The 20,470-nt window shown below is 35.0% G+C and overlaps 1 protein-coding gene across 3 annotated transcripts in view; it reads left to right on the top strand.

Annotated features, from left to right (window-relative positions):
• LOC106068750 (solute carrier family 12 member 4-like) overlaps positions 1–20,470 on the top strand; it is a 151,520-nt gene that overhangs the window by 11,638 nt on the left and 119,412 nt on the right. For 2 of the 3 annotated variants that reach the window (XM_056036909.1, XM_056036910.1), the window contains exons 2-4: positions 1,397–1,549; positions 3,302–3,361; positions 8,005–8,028. In XM_056036909.1, coding sequence (XP_055892884.1) covers positions 1,397–1,549; positions 3,302–3,361; positions 8,005–8,028 — 237 coding nt within the window. The remainder of the gene's footprint in view (positions 1–1,396; positions 1,550–3,301; positions 3,362–8,004; positions 8,029–20,470) is intronic. The other variant, XM_056036911.1, reaches the window with a different exon arrangement.

Here is a 20,470-nt window from a genome sequence, read left to right as displayed (position 1 = left end):
GTTTTAATTTGTACAAATTATTATTCCTAATGTTCCAAAAAGAAATAGTTTGTTTTCATACTTATTAAAATCTTAAAATCACCTTCCAAAATTAATAAGAAATAATAAACAAAATGCAAATGTAAGGTTGATTATTGGTAATTATAACTTGTTTGGTTATAATATCATTATAATTCCATTTTTTTAATTTTTTTAAAATTAAAAGTCTCGTGTAACATTTTAAGTTATGTATTGCAGCTTTTCACCACTGGGAGCCAATAGGCCAATAAAGAGGCCACTAACTTTAAAAAACAACGAAACTTTATATATTTTTTAAGACCACAAGAAGGTCTTAGGGTGGAAGGAACACAGGCTAACCCAAAACTTGCTGCTTTGCTATATATATATATAATTTTGGTCACACTATTACTTGAAGGAGATGCAAGGCTCTATACTAAAATCAAGGCAAGCTCAAAAGGATGCACTACACCAGGGGTGGGCAACCTTTTTGTATCGAGGGCCGCATTAAAACAATTTTGGGAATGGGGGGCCGCATATATGTGTTTATGTGTGTGTATATATATATTCCAATAATCAAGGAATTATTAATTTATGCAGCTTTGTGCAAACTTTCCTGTTTAAAGTTTATGGTTGGGATATTCTTGAAAAATTTTTTTTTTCTCATTCAAAGATCGAGCTTTTTCAGTTGTTACACTTGCCATCTTGTTCCAAGCATAACCTGGCTTGAGATTGTGTCTTTGATCGAGTGTATTGAAGTATAGCCAATAAGAATAATTTTTGTTTACTTGAAACTTTTTGCCCACCACTGCACTACACAGAGCCCCAAGCCTAACACCCTGAAACATAAAATAAACCTAGATCTAGTGATGCTGCTAAATCAAAAACCTTCATCTGCCCTATAGATTGCAAAGGTCTCAATGGGGTACTTTACATGTACTTTACTTTATTAATTGTAATTATTTATTTGATCCCCCTTGAATGCTCTCCAGTCACCACACTATATTTATTTTAGATTGTGACTTATAGAACACATGAATATATCTATATATAATTTATAATAATATTTATAATAATAATAGATCTAGAGAAAAGACACTGCTAATTGATAATTAATCTTGAACTTTATAGACAATGAATGCTTCTTACAAGTTAGACAAATTTTCATTTGATCAGAGATTTAATAAGGGGATGAAAAAGCAGTTTATGTGATTTAATTAGTTGAAAGGATTTAATTCCTGTTGATGAAAACTTAAAAAATACATTAGATGAATGAAACTTCTATCAGTTCCACTTCTGCTGATAAAGTGAAAGGAAAAAATTATACAAGCAGAGTTATCTCTTAGCATTGGTTCAGAATATGAATGATTAAGTCTCTCTGATGTCATATCCATCACAGGTCATCCCAGTTCATCCATCTGGGATAAAATTATGGCAGGGGCAAGGTTTATAGTCTCCAAGCCATTTGATGAGGAGGAACTCCCCTTTACAGATCTTGGAGAGGGCTATGGGGCTGTGCCACAGACAAGCATTCAAGTGCCCTCCAAAAAAGGTACCCAACAAATTATTTAAAGTTTTTGTCTAAGAAGTTGATTTTAGTCTTGTACATTTTATTCTTTCATGGCGTGGCCTTAATACTTCCGAAAGATATAAATTAAAACAATATAATCCTAAATGAGAATAGAATATTTTTGTCTAATTATAAGTTTCCCAGTCTTAAAGTAAAGGTGATCTAGCTTTGTAAGGAAGACTAAAAGTAATGTTTCCAAACTTTGTCTTGATGACTTTTATTATTGTGTTTAAAAGCACTGTCCCTAACACCATGTAGCTCTGTTTATTCATTACAAACTATTATTTGAAAACATTTCAAGTCATATTTATTTACATCTGCGTACTGTTGGTAAGAAAATTGGAAGTAAATCATAATCATTTATTTACTTTGTGTCAATGTCTGCACCTCGAACAACATCTAACAGAATTAAGTTGCATTATAAAAGTTATTTAATGTAGATTTCCATAGTGCTGTCAATTAAAAGGATGACTGCCTGGATGTGCAGTATGCATGCTAAACTGTTGTTCTGACTTCTTGATGGTCCCTGGTTCATACCCTGCCCAGTGCCATACCCTGTCCTTTTGGACTAGGAAGTAAATAATCTGAAACATGTAAAACAAACAAAAAATGTCAAACTTGTACTGCTTTGCTAAAACTGTTGTGTTTGTTCCACGATTTCAAACAGTTGAATTTAGTTTGAAAAATATTTTTTGAAAATTAATAAATGATATTTTCAACTAATTCTTAATGAAATAAAAAACAACAAAACAATTTAATGAAACAACTTGCTAATTTTAGACACTTACATTTTTGTGTCCCTATCATAATCTCTAAGACTTGTGAAATGCATGAATATGTCAGCAATGATGTCTCTCATCATAGTAGAGCAATTTGTGTGTAATGGTTTCACACTTGAACCTATCTAGTTCACTTCATCCCTGCATTGTAATTTGAATGATTGATTTGTGATACTTTGCTACACTTCACTATTAAAATGTTGACTGACCTGCATGATGCATGAACTTCGTCCATTAGATCTACATTGAGTTTGTAAATAAATAAAACATTATCATATAGCTATGTTTATAACGTATTAGAAGGGTCCTATTTAAAAAGGGCTATGATTTATAGCAAAATGTTTTATTGTATGGAAACTTGTCAACAATTAGTAACAAAATAGTAGGCCTACACATCTGAACACAAATCTTAAATGATTTTTAAGTTGTTTAAATTTTTTGATGATGTTTTCATATTTGCTCTTTAAATTGTCCTTTGGGACTTGGACTTCTTGAGAGATTAATCTCTGTCTTTTTGACTCTTCACAAATTTTTTTTTTGTATATTTTCTTTTTAGTATTTACATTTAAATTGTGGTAGTAACCTCTTTGACTATCTAATTGACTTAAAAATCAATGATTTAAAAAGATTTCTTAGGTATTTCATAGTATTTTTTTCCTAGCTAGAAATTTGGGTGAGAAAATTATTGTGAGCATAAATATTCAAGAGGGAAAAAAACTTTTTCTAAATCTCTTTTTTCTTCAAATGTTTTTTCTTTTGTTCAGTATGCTCTGATATATTCAATCTTTACTTTTTTTTTTTTTTAAATAGAGCTAAGATAGAAACTTATTTAGTTTTTAATTTTTAATTAAATTTACATTTTAACTGTTAGCCACATTCAAAGTTTAAACACCTTAGATACTGCACAGTTTGGCTGTAAAATACATTTTTCCTAGAAGATTAATTTCCCTTACAGATTGGACTGGTCAAAAACAGACAAAATATTCCAAACAGGATGAAATTATTTTACAGCCAGGTAAAAAAAAAAGGAACAAAAATTAATTGATAAAACAAATTTAAAATAAATGTAAATTCTATAGCATTTTTGTTTAAATGTGCATCAATAAAATATATTAGCATTTTCCTTTTCATTTTTCTCCTAGTGAACTAACCCATTTTATCAACATTGAAAATCTCTTTAGCATCTTTATTATTGTTTAGCATCTTTATCTCTGCTAAGCATCTTTATTATTGTTTAGCATCTTTATTATTGTCTTGTTTCATTCTTTATCTCTGTTAAGCATCTTTATTATTGTCTTGTTTCATTCTTTATCTCTGTTAAGCATCTTTATTATTGTCTTGTTTCATTCTTTATCTCTGTTAAGCATCTTTATTATTGTCTTGTTTCATTCTTTATCTCTGTTAAGCATCTTTATCATTGTCTTGTTTCATTCTTTATCTCTGTTAAGCATCTTTATCATTGTCTTGTTTCATTCTTTATCTCTGTTAAGCATCTTTATCATTGTCTTGTTTCATTCTTTATCTCTGTTAAGCATCTTTATCATTGTCATTTCATTCTTTATCTCTGTTAAGCATCTTTATCATTGTTTAGCATCTTTATTATTGTCTTGTTTCATTCTTTATCTCTGTTAAGCATCTTTATTATTGTCTTGTTTCATTCTTTATCTCTGTTAAGCATCTTTATTATTGTCTTGTTTCATTCTTTATCTCTGTTAAGCATCTTTATTATTGTCTTGTTTCATTCTTTATCTCTGTTAAGCATCTTTATCATTGTCTTGTTTCATTCTTTATCTCTGTTAAGCATCTTTATCATTGTCTTGTTTCATTCTTTATCTCTGTTAAGCATCTTTATCATTGTCTTGTTTCATTCTTTATCTCTGTTAAGCATCTTTATCATTGTCATTTCATTCTTTATCTCTGTTAAGCATCTTTATCATTGTCTTGTTTCATTCTTTATCTCTGTTAAGCATCTTTATCATTGTCTTGTTTCATTCTTTATCTCTGTTAAGCATCTTTATCATTGTCTTGTTTCATTCTTTATCTCTGTTAAGCATCTTTATCATTGTCTTGTTTCATTCTTTATCTCTGTTAAGCATCTGTCTGTTTAATATCTTATATATTGTGTGTGTATTGTTAGAAATATTTTTTTTTTAAATGTTAAATTATCTCTGTTTAGCATTTTAATCTCCTTTTAGCACCTTTCTGTTTAGCATCTTTTTCTTATTTGGGATCTTTATCTCTGGTTACAATCTTTACCTCTGTTTGGTTTTTTTTTTTTTAAATTTTGTTTTAGCATCTTTATCTCTGTTTTGTTTATCTATCTTTGTTTAACATCTTTCTTTTTAATTTCTTAAATTTTATGTGTGCCTAGTTGGACCCATTTTTCTTTTTTAAATGTTGCTGTGAATTTGTGTAATCGAAAAAAATAAATTCTGCTAGATACTAGAAACAAGAATTCAGCATAACAATTATTTTCATGACGTTCAGATTTCATATTTACAACAAAAAATTAAACTAAATACTTACATCATTGTCTTTTTGAACCTAATAGTAACTTTTTAAGTTGACCAAAGGTGTTTTTAACATTTTTATAACAAGGTAAAGTTTGTTTGTTCCTTGAACATTTACTTAGAAATTTAATTAAAAATAGCAACTCTTCTCACTTCTTGTACCTCCCCCCCAAAAATAAATAAATAAAAGTAATAGCTTGATAGCAGACTGAAAAAAAAAAACAACTTCTACATTGTTTGTTCAGAACAACATAACAGAAGTTTCTTGAAATCAATTGAATATACAACACATTCACATTACATGTTGTTTTTCTTTTTTCCTTGTTTTGTTTGATGTTGTAGACCTTAGCTCCAGTTCTCAAGCTTCATTACATTTGCTTGTGCATTGATTTTGGTTGCATTCTTCAGCAGATAAATGTGTCTAGTTAATATGGACTGTAAATGAAACATCCCTTCATCGGGAACTGTAAATGTAACATCCAATCAACTTTAACTGTAAATGAAACATCTATGGATCAACAACTGTAAATAAAATATTCATCATGAACTGTAAATGAAACATCCATTCATCATCATGAACTGTAAGACTTGGTAGCCAGACGTGTGCATTGATTTTTTATTTCAATGCAATTAGCAGTGACATTCAAAAAATGTGTAATTTATTTCCCATAATGCATCAGCACGACCCAGTTTAGACCATGGCTTCCTATCATATTTTTGAAGTCTGCTAAATGAGTGCAAACAAATGTGTTCCTCCTAAAAGCTGCAGGACTGAAAATGTGTTTTAATGTTTCGTGATGTAGTTTGTGTGTGTGTGTTGTCATTGCTTTTTGTTTTCTTTCCTTCTTTAATAGTAGCGCAGAGATATGCGAGAGAATCCATTTATTTTAACGCTAAATAATAAAGTTAATAAACCCGAAGAAGGACGTTTTGGCGCCGAAGTTTTTGTGTGTGTGTGTGTGCAATGTTTGTTTAAGAGAGGGACATTTGAGACACATTATGACTGTAATGTATGTGTTACAAGTCTTTTGGTTGTTGAAATGTCCGATGTTACAAGATGTTCCTGGGACGTGCCGGGGATTCTGTAGATATATCTCTTAAGATCTAAATATGTCTTAGAGATTCAAATAACGGAAGATCCTTTCAATTAAAATACAGAACTTTAATTCAAAAACTGGGAATCACAAAAATATACAGCATGTACCAGAAATAAAACTGTATATAGTTGAATATCTTCTTTCAAAGCTCAACAACAAATAGATTCAAATTGATACTAGATCTAATTTCACAGGTAATAAAATATATGACTTGTCTCTTCAAGTTACATCTCTAAACTCAATTCTCTAAATTGCGCTCTACCAAAACTTAACTCTTAACTCCTCCCAAACGCTAGCTTTAACCAATCCAATCATTCCCTAGGAGGCGCTACCTAACGCGTGTGTGATGACGTCATGGGTTTTTCTATACTCCTGCACGTGGGGTTTTCCATACTGGGATAAAAATATACTAAGTTTATACCCTAGCTTAGGTTTATTTAAACTGATCGTGACAGTATGTAATGTCTTGAAAAAGGCTGCTATATGTATCTAGGTTTTATATGTGTGTACAAACGTTTAGTCATGTGAAGAATACTAGTTATTTGGTCCACTAGTTCTGCGAGTTTGTTGTGTAATAACTGTTCTGTCACTTAACAGCATTAGGCTGTGTGTGTGTGTGTTTTAATATTGCCGAAAACAAATGTGAAACAATGACTAGAATTGGGTGGACTCAGGGGCGTCATATTATTATTATTATAAAAAAGTTTTTATGTTGTTGTTTTTTTCGTCTGAGATTTTTAGCGCCAATTGCCCCACGTCAAAATGGCTGCGCCAAAACGTCGCGTAATGGCCTAAAGCGCCAACAAAATGACTTTCTTCCAGAAATAAAAATCAGATAAAAAAGAAAAGAGAAGAAATTGTTGTCCGATTCTCTTGCAAAGAAACAATACTCAAGACTAAGATCTACATTTAACACCAATTCACACACAAAAACAGCACATTACACATTGGCCAATCATGTAATTAGACTAATAGTTCATTTATTAGTGGACATCCGCTTATTAAACATTTTGGCGTTATAACTCTAGTTTTGTTTTTTAAGGAGTTAATGTTTTTTTTTTAAAAAACTACATGCTATAATATTAATGTCTAATTCTTGTTTAGCCACCGCTATTTATCTGGGACATATTCATTACAATCATCTATTAAATTCGGTTATCTCAGTACAGCATTACTAAACACTTTCAAAAGTTAGTGCTAAACATTTTAAGTTTTTTCTTTTCAATTTTTGTTTTGTGTGTGTTTAAGCTTTAGTTTGACGTTATCATTCTAACACTAACCTATATTCACTACCCCTCCAAACCCCTCTATTTTTACAAAGCTTATATCAACCCACTCTGTCTGTGTGATCAAAAGTTTGAACACGTTATTTCTCCGACACCCAATCTCGAATAAAGTTGAAATTTTGTAAAATTATTTCTTTTTTTCTGACAACGCAAGAATCAATGTAAAAAAAATAGTTAATTAACTATTGGTAATTAATTATTTTGTTTGGTATTTCAAACAAGAGAAAGATTTTGTACTTCACTGAAGTGGTGGGAAGCTGAATTAGTCCCCTTTATAGGTCGTCGTCTGAGTTTTAGTGAACACAACATGCAAAATAGGTCTAGACTCTAGAAACAATAGATAACTATACAATCTTCCATGTTCATAGGATCTCCACTAGCAGAGTAGTTAATGTGGTGGCTTGAGAAGCCTGAAAAGGCTTGAGCCATAAGTTCGAATTCAGGCGGTTCCCTCCTTTTTTGTTATTAATATTTTTATAAATGCTTTTTTTATTGTTAGTTTAGATTCTAGATCTAGTACAACGTAAGTTACATGACTGATCCTAACTAATTTGTACAACTATGCTGTGTAGAATCTTTGTTTTGTAAAAACGTATTTTTAAAAAATATTTCCTTGTTTCTTCTTAAATATACTAACTGTGAACATCAAATATTTCTTCACAACTACTTGTGAACATCAAAACTTCTCCGGTCTCTACCTTGATATTGAATATTCAACCTCAAACCAAACCTGGACAATCTACTTATGACCATCACACAACTTAGGAAGGGAATACTCCGCTGTATATGGTAAGTACTTTCATTTATTTCTCTTGGTTTTGCTTGGCTTGCAGATGTGTAGCATATTCATTGACACATTATTAACAGTGGCGTATACTAGATGTGGGACTGTGTGCACAGACCTATTGATACACTTTGGTCTCGCTTCAGTTGACTTGAGAGAATATTTCTTATTAAAGAGCTGAAAACTATTAATTGTTTTATCAATATAAAATTTCCTAAAAAAAAACTGTCTTCCATATTCTTTTTGTTTAATTATTATATTAATGTTGTTTTAATGCTGTTGTTTTTTTTTTTATCTGTCGTAATCAATGTAAGTGTTTTCTCTCTCTCTCTCTCTGCAATATGCTATCAAGGAAGTCCAACGTCAAGTATTCTCACCGCTACTTCTTTCTTGTCAACGTTTTCATAGTACATGATTTATTGGGTCAGTTTTCTGTAAGAATCATAAACAAATCATGATACAAAACAAAATATCACCCCGGTGCAAGTACATTGATACAAAATCTCACCAAACATTATATATGAAGATAGTTGCCTTGGGTTCAATGATTTAATAGTCAAAAAAAAATATTTTGGGCTACTTTTAAATTTTCTCTCTTATAATTTAATATTTTAGTTTATATAAAGTTTTTATAAGTTAGAGGGAGAATGGTGAAAACGTCCACATTTTCGGACTGTGTGATGGCCCCGTTGAAGTGATCCAAAAGTAAACGATCCGATGAGCTATTTGGAAATAAATTGAGGATAATTTGTCGGTCAGTGACTAGGAGCAAGACATTGCAGGCTTCTCTTGGAATATGTTTTTCGCATTTCGCTATTTTCCATCCATCCATTCCAGTGGCGCTACATCCCACGGAGAGGGCTCTGGCCTGCTTCAGCACAGCCTTCCATTCAGATCTCTCTTGAGCTTTTCCACTCCATACCCGAACTCAAAGTTGTAGATCTGATCATCGTCAATCATCGTATTCGTGTTATCGCTGTTTTGGTTACTTCAATTTCTTATATTCGACGCCAACAGTAAAGCTTTTTTGTCTTTCGAATGTGAATAAATTTGAGAACCACTCCGCCCTACCGTTTTCTACATTAGCCAATAGCATCCATTATTAGCGTTCTTTTGAACTTGTTATTATAACTTCCGGTGGGCAACTAGGGAAAACTTTGAACTTGAAGAACCGGTGACGTCATGAAGAAATGTATTTCCCGTTCCTCGTCGTGTGTATTTATAGTATTTATGTCATGTAAGTGAAGTGAGAGAGAGAGAGCGCTGATATCATTGAGTAGAATGTTGATAGATGGCAGGTGGCTTCACTATGTTTGTCTGTCGTGTACGTTCGTTTGCTTGTCTGTCACGAGTTTTGTTGCATTAAAGAGGAAGATGGACAGAATAGATTTAATAGGAATGCTTTGAGGGAGGCAGGCGCTCTTTTACTGGATTCCCAGAGGAGGGACTTTGTGTGTGTGCGTGTGTGTTTGTGTGGCTTGTTTAGTGACTAGTTCTGTTCACTGCTGCCTTGAGACTGCCGCCTCGTCCAGTATCCCACTGCTACCAGTGTTCACAAAGGGAATGGGGGTCAGAGCGACACTATCACAGCATAGAAACTTGATATATAAAGAGGCCACTACATATACTTCGTAATAATTCATATAGATTCATTAAATACGTTTTTTTTTTAAATTATTTTATTGTTCAATGTTTTCCGTGACATTACGTTTTGCAAGTTAATATAATTTATCCTTCCTTACTGTTTCTATTCAACACTTATCTCCCTTCATCCTGCCCACTTGGTTACACCTTTTCTTCTCCATTAACGTCAAGTGATCCAAATACGTTGGAAACGGTCCATGGGCGTATCTCTGATGTAACTCCTTCTTCCCCCCTCCATCTGTTGCTCTTACTGTATTGATTCTCAGTGAACGGGTATTGCCTCGAGTGACCCCGACGATCGTTTGTCACTACAACGGAAGACATCGTCGTATCACTCGACCCGGTCATTCGGAATACTCTGTCTTCACCTTGTCTGGATGTTTGACCCTCTGCGTGTGTGTCTCAGGCAATTGTTTAGGTTTTATGTGTATTGTTTAGAAATGTATTTTCCTTATGATATTAAACACAGCTGTATCAGTAGGAAGTTTCAGCAGCCGCGTATTAGGGTACGTATTTTGATATGGGAACCACGAACGCGTTACAGTTCGTTGAGAATGCAGACCTTTTAGCTTTGCAAGACCAGACTATGGAAACTACTGGCACTTTTTAAAGATGGATCTGGCGGTGTTTTTGAATTTACTATGTTTGTTTTTTAGTCAGTTACGCCTATGATATTAGTTACTACTATGATATTAGTTACTACTATGATATTAGTTACTACTATGATATTAGTTACTACTAATATATTAGTTACTACTATGATATTAGTCAGTCACGCCTTTGGTAAATTTCCCCATTTAAGTTCCTACCCCATTCGTTAGCCGCTATTCATTGATGGTTCAGGGCAACAAGGCAATGTGTCCCAGCCGGCCGTACACTTGATGGTTTGAAACCACTTGGGAACGAAGACCTTGACAGAGTCAATCTAAATATAGCTGGCACGGTATTTTTAGAACATTCCACGTGGTTTGGCTTCTAATAAATGTATTTTTTTTTCTGTTAAGCGCGTGCCGATTTCTTAGTGCATAAGCGATGCGCATATTGAACGAGACTGTAGCCAAGTTTAATGTCTCACGTATGTATCAAGCATATTGAACGAGACTGTAGCCAAGTTTAATGTCTCACGTATGTATCAAGCATATTGAACGAGACTGTAGCCAAGTTTAATGTCTCACGTATGTATCAAGCATATTGAACGAGACTGTAGCCAAGTTTAATGTCTCACGTATGTATCAAGCATATTGAACGAGACTGTAGCCAAGTATCATGTCTCACGTATGTATCAAGCATATTGAACGAGACTGTAGCCAAGTATCATGTCTCACGTATGTATCAAGCATATTGAACGAGACTGTAGCCAAGTACCATGTCTCACGGATGTATCAAGCATATTGAACGAGACTGTAGCCAAGTATCATGTCTCACGTATGTATCAAGCATATTGAACGAGACTGTAGCCAAGTTTAATGTCTCACGTATGTATCAAGCATATTGAACGAGACTGTAGCCAAGTACCATGTCTCACGTATGTATCAAGCATATTGAACGAGACTGTAGCCAAGTACCATGTCTCACGTATGTATCAAGCATATTGAACGAGACTGTAGCCAAGTTTAATGTCTCACGTATGTATCAAGCATATTGAACGAGACTGTAGCCAAGTTTAATGTCTCACGTATGTATCAAGCATATTGAACGAGACTGTAGCCAAGTACCATGTCTCACGTATGTATCAAGCATATTGAACGAGACTGTAGCCAAGTTTGATGTCTCACAGATGTGTCACGCATATTGAACGAGACTGTAGCCAAGTACCATGTCTCACGGATGTGTCAAGCATATTGAACGAGACTGTAGCCAAGTTTGATGTCTCACAGATGTGTCAAGCATATTGATCGAGACTGTAGCCAAGTTTGATGTCTCACGGATGTGTTAAGCAAAGGCATGCATTGAACTCTCTTGTGGAAGTTTCTCTTCGGTATTACTTGCATCGTATCTTCCTAAATCTCGTCAGATCTCTCTCCCCTTCCCTGTATCGTCACTCATCTCGAAGGCTGGGCTGTCCAATGATTGAGACCAATTCTGAATATGATCACTCACAAGATCCTCATTCCATCACAAATTTGTTTGACATTTCTTCTAGACATCGATCTGAATGTTTGTGCGTGCTTGCGTTGGATATTATCTCCGTTGTGTGTTTCGTTTATTGTTCTAAATGCCTGAAGTCAACGTTCTCATGTCTGATTTCATCCCTTGGCACTCCTCTGCTTACACACCAGGCTTCAGTGGCACTCCTCTGCTTACACGCCAGGCTTCAGTGGCACTCCTCTGCTTACACGCCAGGCTTCAGTGGCACTCCTCTGCTTACACGCCAGGCTTCAGTGGCACTCCTCTGCTTACACGCCAGGCTTCAGTGGCACTCCTCTGCTTAAACACCAGGCTTCAGTGGCACTCCTCTGCTTACACACCAGGCTTCAGTGGCACTCCTCTGCTTACACACCAGGCTTCAGTGGCACTCCTCTGCTTACACACTAGGCTTCAGTGGCACTCCTCTGCTTACACGCCAGGCTTCTGTGGCACTCCTCTGCTTACACGCCAGGCTTCAGTGGCACACCTCTGCTTACACACCAGGCTTCAGTGGCACTCCTCTGCTTACACGCCAGGCTTCAGTGGCACTCCTCTGCTTACACGCCAGGCTTCAGTGGCACTCCTCTGCTTACACGCCAGGCTTCAGTGGCACTCCTCTGCTTAAACACCAGGCTTCAGTGGCATTCCTCTGCTTACACACCAGGCTTCAGTGGCACTCCTCTGCTTACACACCAGGCTTCAGTGGCACTCCTCTGCTTACACACTAGGCTTCAGTGGCACTCCTCTGCTTACACGCCAGGCTTCTGTGGCACTCCTCTGCTTACACGCCAGGCTTCAGTGGCACACCTCTGCTTACACACCAGGCTTCAGTGGCACTCCTCTGCTTACACGCCAGGCTTCAGTGGCACTCCTCTGCTTACACGCCAGGCTTCAGTGGCACTCCTCTGCTTACACGCCAGGCTTCTGTGGCACTCCTCTGCTTACACGCCAGGCTTCAGTGGCACTCCTCTGCTTAAACACCAGGCTTCAGTGGCACTCCTCTGCTTACACACCAGGCTTCAGTGGCACTCCTCTGCTTACACACCAGGCTTCAGTGGCACTCCTCTGCTTACACACTAGGCTTCAGTGGCACTCCTCTGCTTACACGCCAGGCTTCTGTGGCACTCCTCTGCTTACACACCAGGCTTCAGTGGCACTCCTCTGCTTACACGCCAGGCTTCAGTGGCACTCCTCTGCTTACACGCCAGGCTTCAGTGCACTCCTCTGCTTACACACCAGGCTTCAGTGGCACTCCTCTGCTTACACGCCAGGCTTCTGTGGCACTCCTCTGCTTACACACCAGGCTTCAGTGCACTCCTCTGCTTACACGCCAGGCTTCAGTGGCACTCCTCTGCTTACACGCCAGGCTTCAGTGCACTCCTCTGCTTACACGTCAGGCTTCAGTGGCACTCCTCTGCTTACACACCAGGCTTCAGTGCACTCCTCTGCTTACACACCAGGCTTCAGTGCACTCCTCTGCTTACACACCAGGCTTCAGTGGTCAATGCATGGCAGAGATTTCTGGTAATGAACTACCTGCGCTGTGAACCCGCTGTTTTGATGTGACGACCAAAATAACCTTTAATGACATAGTTCACTGTTTGATCCAGGCTCTTATTGATAACAAAATTACCTCCCTTTTCATAGGGTAACGTGAGTCACGTGATTTGATTGTTAACGCGAATGACCGCTGCCATCGTCTTGTTGCAATACGACTTTTTGTTTCTTTTTGGGCTCAGTGTCTCTTGACCTTCTCCACAGACTTTTTGTTTCTTTTTGGGCTCAGTGTCTCTTGACCTTCTCCACAGACTTTTTGTTTCTTTTTGGGCTCAGTGTCTCTTGACCTTCTCCACAGACTTTTTGTTTCTTTTTGGGCTCAGTGTCTCTTGACCTTCTCCACAGACTTTTTGTTTCTTTTTGGGCTCAGTGTCTCTTGACCTTCTCCACAGACTTTTTGTTTCTTTTTGGGCTCAGTGTCTCTTGACCTTCTCCACAGACTTTTTGTTTCTTTTTGGGCTCAGTGTCTCTTGACCTTCTCCACAGACTTTTTGTTTCTTTTTGGGCTCAGTGTCTCTTGACCTTCTCCACAGACTTTTTGTTTCTTTTTGGGCTCAGTGTCTCTTGACCTTCTCCACAGACTTTTTGTTTCTTTTTGGGCTCAGTGTCTCTTGACCTTCTCTACAGACTTTTTGTTTCTTTTTGGGCTCAGTGTCTCTTGACCTTCTCCACAGACTTTTTGTTTCTTTTTGGGCTCAGTGTCTCTTGACCTTCTCCACAGACTTTTTGTTTCTTTTTGGGCTCAGTGTCTCTTGACCTTCTCCACAGACTTTTTGTTTCTTTTTGGGCTCAGTGTCTCTTGACCTTCTCCACAGACTTTTTGTTTCTTTTTGGGCTCAGTGTCTCTTGACCTTCTCCACAGACTTTTTGTTTCTTTTTGGGCTCAGTGTCTCTTGACCTTCTCCACAGACTTTTTGTTTCTTTTTGGGCTCAGTGTCTCTTGACCTTCTCCACAGACTTTTTGTTTCTTTTTGGGCTCAGTGTCTCTTGACCTTCTCCACAGACTTTTTGTTTCTTTTTGGGCTCAGTGTCTCTTGACCTTCTCCACAGACTTTTTGTTTCTTTTTGGGCTCAGTGTCTCTTGACCTTCTCCACAGACTTTTTGTTTCTTTTTGGGCTCAGTGTCTCTTGACCTTCTCCACAGACTTTTTGTTTCTTTTTGGGCTCAGTGTCTCTTGACCTTCTCCACAGACTTTTTGTTTCTTTTTGGGCTCAGTGTCTCTTGACCTTCTCGACAGAACTCAGTTTTTAAGGGAGACTCTTCATGATTTGGCTGACGAAACCCAATTTTCTTGGCTTATGTTTGGTAACCCTGCAGAAAAAATAATTTCTTGGATGACATTTGACGATTTGGGGCGGAATCCAATGTATTCTGGTGACCTTGCTGACGGTAATCAATTTTTATGGAGGATTTTCGATGACCTTGCTGACAAAACCCAATTTTCAAGGATGACTTTGGATGATTTTATTGACCTTGCTGACGGAATCCAATTTTTTATGATTATTTTTTGCCAACCTGGCGGTTGGCATATAATGTTATAACAATTTTTTTATATTATTATTCTAATATTGATCTTTTTAAACAGGATTAAAACAGGTTTAGGTTATGAATTTCTGATATTTTTTTAATTAAAAAAGTTCTTAATAATACAAAAATCAACTTTAGTAAGCTTATATTATTTTAAAACTTACACTGTCAAAGTGTCAATCTATGTACATTTTTAGCGCCCCCCTTAAGGGGTAAAGCCGCTATTAGGATTGTGCAAAATGTCCGTCTGTCACACCCAGATCTCGAAAACTAGAAGAGAAATGACAAATATTTTTTTCACCATGCGATGCGGTTTGAAAAGTTTAGGTGCAACGGCTACTTTTGTTTTTCTAAAAACAAACCATTTAGTTTATAAAATTAATTATGCAAGCGATTTTTTCATAAAAATACACCAATTCTAAAACAATTACGTAAATGTAAGGGAGGCAATGTTACAATATGTTAACAACAAATTTGACCATCATGTGTATTTTCAGTATCACTAAGTCAAATATACTTATAAATTGTATTAGAAATGGTCACAACAAATATAAATATTAGTTAAAGGTGTTTTTTCTGGTAAACTAGCAGCTAAAATTAAAAGAAAACATTTATGCTTGTTTATATAGGCTAAGAATGCACTTTGTATGTAAATATTACACACATTTTTTAAAATGGACATTTTATGCAGCGACTTTCGTGCATGACAAGCATCGGCAAGACGTGGTGCTATCAGTTCCCACAAAATTAAAAAAATAATCAGATTTATTTATTTTTTCTTTAATGCCCCCATCAGAATAAAAGAGGCTTATTTTTGTACGTTTTGTCGGTCGGTCGGTCTGTCCGTCACGTTTAAATAAAATAAACAACTCTATAAGCTATGGAAAATCTGATTTACTCTTTAATGTTCCTCCCGTAACATCTCAATAGTTTTAAGTATCTATAATTGATTGTTCCGGATGTTTTTGTGCAAGAACTAATCAATGCCAACGAATGTTTTTTTTTTTTTTTTTTGCTCTTCTGACCTATATTACATTTAATTTCCATGCTTAAACGTTGCAAAAACACATGATCAATAATATGTTGTTTCGTTTTTTTTTATGTAAATAGCATATAAATACTAAATCAATATCTCTATACTGACTGTAAAATTAACTGTAAAAATGTTCCGGATATTGTTTTATAAAAAATGAATTATGTCAAATGATTATTTGAAATCGCATAATTGACTAATACTACACTTATATTCTTTGACAATACGTTACTATAGTTTAATTATCCATATCAAATTGTTCCGTATTTTCATCTTTAAACAAATTTAAAAAATATCGACAATAGGTTGGTCAGGATTTAAAAAAAAAAGAAAGTAATTTACTAGAAACGATTATTGAAAATCACTTTTTAGACTTATTTTACATTTAATTTTCTTGCTGAAGCATAACAAAAGTTTTTTAATCGATAAAGAATGTTCCGGATTTTGTTTTGAAAAGAAATCGACCTACATTACTTTTATTTTCTTACATATCGTCGCGAAAAATTTCCGAATTCTATATGAAAAATCTACTTACGCCAAATAACTGTTTGAAATCCCTCTTCTAATTAATAAAACAAAAAATCTTCGCATTTACGAAAATTGTTGTTCCGGATTTTAAAAAAAATAATTTTTAATTTGCTTTTATGTAAAATCTCACTTCTCTCTTAAAGTACATTTAATTTTCTAGCTAAAACGTTACCAAATCTTATTATCGTTAATACTGTGTTCCGATTTGTAAGGAAAACAACTTCCAAACCACAAAGTATGGTATGAAAATCTCTCCATAAGGCTGTGGTACATCTAATTTTTATACAAGACCAACCCAAAAACTTAATTAACGGTATTACATTTATCTGGAATTCTCTTTTTACTCTCACTATTTATACAAACATCCGGAACAATCTATTATATATTAAATAAAACTATTGCGATGTTTCAAAACGACAATTAAAGGTTATCAAATTTTCAATAGCTTTTATTGTTTTCTTTTATATTAACATGACGGACAGACAGACTGACAGACAAAACGCACAAAAAATGCGGCTTTAATCCACTTTAATTAAATTCTATTAGAACTCATTGCATCAATGTCGTTAAATTTCTCGTGTTAATAAAGACATTTTTTTGGTACTAGCCCATTGTGACGTAATTAATGTAATTTTTTTCCCTTCACGTCAAATGAATGGATTCTTTTAATGTAATGCTAACAAAAAAACTCGGTGCACCAATGTCTATGAACACTCGATAACTGACTCGTATAGATGAAGGCTTTTTTAAGTGTAACTAGGCTGTGTGACGTAGTGGGATTTTTTTTTCCCTTGACGACGTCTTATGGAATAATTCTTAAAATGAAATGCTAAAAGAAGTCACTAGGTGCACCGATGTCTATGAACACTCGATAGCTGGCTCGTATTGATCAAGGCATTTTTTAGTGTAAATAGGCCGTGTGACGTAGTGTATTTTTTTTCCCTTTGACGTCATGTGGAATTAATTCTTTAAATGAAATGCTAAATCAACTCGGTATAGTAATGTTTATTAAACCTCGTTATCTGACTCATATTTTAAAAAGACATATAATAGCTAGATTAAGATTTAAACTAGATCTAGATTTTTTTACAGTATATCTAGATTTTTTACAGTATATCTAGATTTTTTACAGTATATCTAGATTTTTTACAGTATATCTAGATTTTTAAAACTATATCTAGATTTATATTCTAATTAAAATCATTCTAGGTCTAGTTTAAAATGATATACACTAGATAGAGATATAGAATTTCAATTTCTAGACTTGAAGTGTAGATTTTGATTTCCAAACGTCTAGATCAATATTGCAATGCTATAGCCTAATATACTTAAACTAATCTACTATTTTTAAATTTAATGTTGCTTTCAGTCTATTGATAGATTATCTAAGCTTTTTATTTTCATAAATCAAATTACATCTAAATTATTCCTAATTTATATTTTAGATCTAGATCTAGTAGATATAATCTTAAGAGTGCTAAATCAGAAGTTTAGTTTAGGTAGATCTGCATCCTAATTCTAGTTCCATTTAAATGAAAATGCCAATAGTTCTGTTGTTAACTGTGCTGAGACATCGAAGTAAGATGTCTATTCTTTTCTTCTTTTTTTCAATTACAAATCAATGCTGAAAGATTATCTAAATTCGCTCATAATGTGTAATATATCTCTTTATCAATAATAGGTTATTAGTTTGTAACCAGTTTGTTATTAAGTTAACAGCAATGCTTGGTCGTGCGGTTAGCGTGCTGGACTGATTATCTCGATGGTCCTTGGTTCATACCCTGCTCGCTGCCATCCTCCGTCGTCCAGCGGCAGGTTTGGACAAGGAAGTTAATTATCTTTAATTTTGAAAGAACATCCGAAACATGTGAAACAGAAAAAAAAAATACAACGGCAATTAAATCTTTGAAACATTATTACTTTTGACAAAATAAAATCACGTCTTGAATATTCCTTGCGAATTGGCGGATCCGACAGGAATACGACGGGAGCCACCTCTAACAGAAACTCTCTTTGTAATCTTGTTTTCTTTGATTTTTCATCTTACTTCTGCCTGTGTATACTTCTTGTTTGACTCGGTGAATGTTTTATTGCAAGATGACAGATCTAGATTGCTGGCTCAGTGCCAGACGTCTGTATTTAGAGGTATTTGAAGTTTGTTTTGATTTGTTGGGAGTGTGTTAACTGGAGACTCGGCTCTGGGATGATCAGAAGGCATAGATCGCCGTATAAGAAGTTGGTCACTGCTGACTGTAGTCACGTGATAGATACATCTCTTGTTTATAAGTTTGAAGCTTCATATTAAGTCAAGTTTTTTTTTCAAGTTAATTTTTTGATATATAATGTGTGCTCGTGATCTCTACTTGAAGAGTCAACTAATTGATTTCATAAGGAGGTATTCTGTTCTTTCTTCATCTAAACTACAATCTCTTGGGCTTATCAAAGTGACACTTCTGAACCAGGTCCAATCAATTCCATTGGAACAAAGTCTAAACTGTTTCTCCCTACGTGACATAAGCATAGACTAGTCTCAACACTGTCACCACAAGCAACCTTCCTATACTATTCACAATTTCATTGCATTTGTAAAAAGGTAGAGATCAAAATATTTGTACAGATTTATTTTTCTTATTAGTGTGACTGTTGATACTAAATCCTTTCTTTTTTTCTTCGACGTAACTCCTTCCAGTGTGTTTTGAAACCGCTGTTGCGTCATTTCCTGTCTGATTCAATTACCGCGCTGGACAACGTATCGGTTATGTTTTGTACACGACCTGAAGGGGACTTAAATATTTAATGATCACGGACTGAGTGCGTCAAGCCGAACTCCTTCCCAGCCACCCCTCGTCTGATGCTTTTAAGTTCCACTTTTTTTTTGTTAACCGTCAAAATCCCCCCCAAAAGTCTTCCGTATTTTCCAATGAAGCTATCTTTCCCGTTCCCATGCTATAATTGGTAAAAAATTTTTGAAAAAAAAAAGGGTGTGGAACTAAATTTTTTTTTTATCTCACTCCAGTGACGGGCCAGGAAAGTGGATTATGGTAGGGTGAGACAGACTCTTACATTTGGCCACAGAAACGGGTTATTTCCCATGCCGTCTTTTTACTTTGAAGTTTATACAGCGAGTATGATCTACTACGTATGCAAGTGATCTAGTGTAAACAAAGCAGCTCGTCGGAGATTTCCACAAGACATGGAGATTTCCACAAGACATGGAGATTAAGACTTAAACCATTTTCTGTTTTTGTTGATCCGAAATTCTATTCCATAATCATATAAAAATTTGTTTTCAATTGCAGCCAGCAGAAATGTAAAATGTAGGTCAAGTCAAGGGTGAGCAACTCTTTTACATTCGATCACGTATTGTTTTCCTCCCCCTTTACAGCTTCTTCTACCCTACCGTGGAGCTTGATGATTTTTGACCTTCTGCTTCGGTGCCTTTAAAAGAGTTTTTTGGTTTTCTTTTGTAAGCTCAAATTAATGACATCAATCTTCTTGGCCTGAGCTGCATTCTTTTCACTTTGGGAATCTTGGATCTTTATTTCTGTCCTCTGCAATTCTTCCTGTTGATCCTTTTTTTTTTTAAATTATTATTTTTTTATTTTTGCAATATATTCTGTTGTTTTGTTACACTTTTTTGTTTTACATTTTGTTACATAAAATTAAACTGGCTTGCGAATTACATGTCTTAAAAATGTTAAGTTTTTAAAAATATTATTTAAACGTGACTTCAAAAAAAAAAAGCAAAACAACAGAAAAACAAAAACAGTAGAAACTGAAGTTCAACACTTTCTAAAATTATAGACAAAAATAATAACAATTAACTTCTTGTTTAACTTGTAAGAGTAAAGTAATTATCTAGAAGTTCTTGCATTTATAAACTAGCGGGAGGTGGAAAGAGAGAGAATTAGATCAAACATTCTTGACATTTAACATTCCCGAACATGTTTCCAAATATCTCGACATTTTACAGAAAGTTTGAGCTTGCTGTAGATCTGAAAGCGAAAAAAAAAAACAGCAAATTTTTGCT

The sequence above is a fragment of the Biomphalaria glabrata genome, chromosome 7, assembly GCF_947242115.1.
Source record: "Biomphalaria glabrata chromosome 7, xgBioGlab47.1, whole genome shotgun sequence".
NCBI lineage: Eukaryota > Metazoa > Mollusca > Gastropoda > Planorbidae > Biomphalaria > Biomphalaria glabrata.
This window is presented reverse-complemented; position numbering and strand designations above follow the sequence as displayed.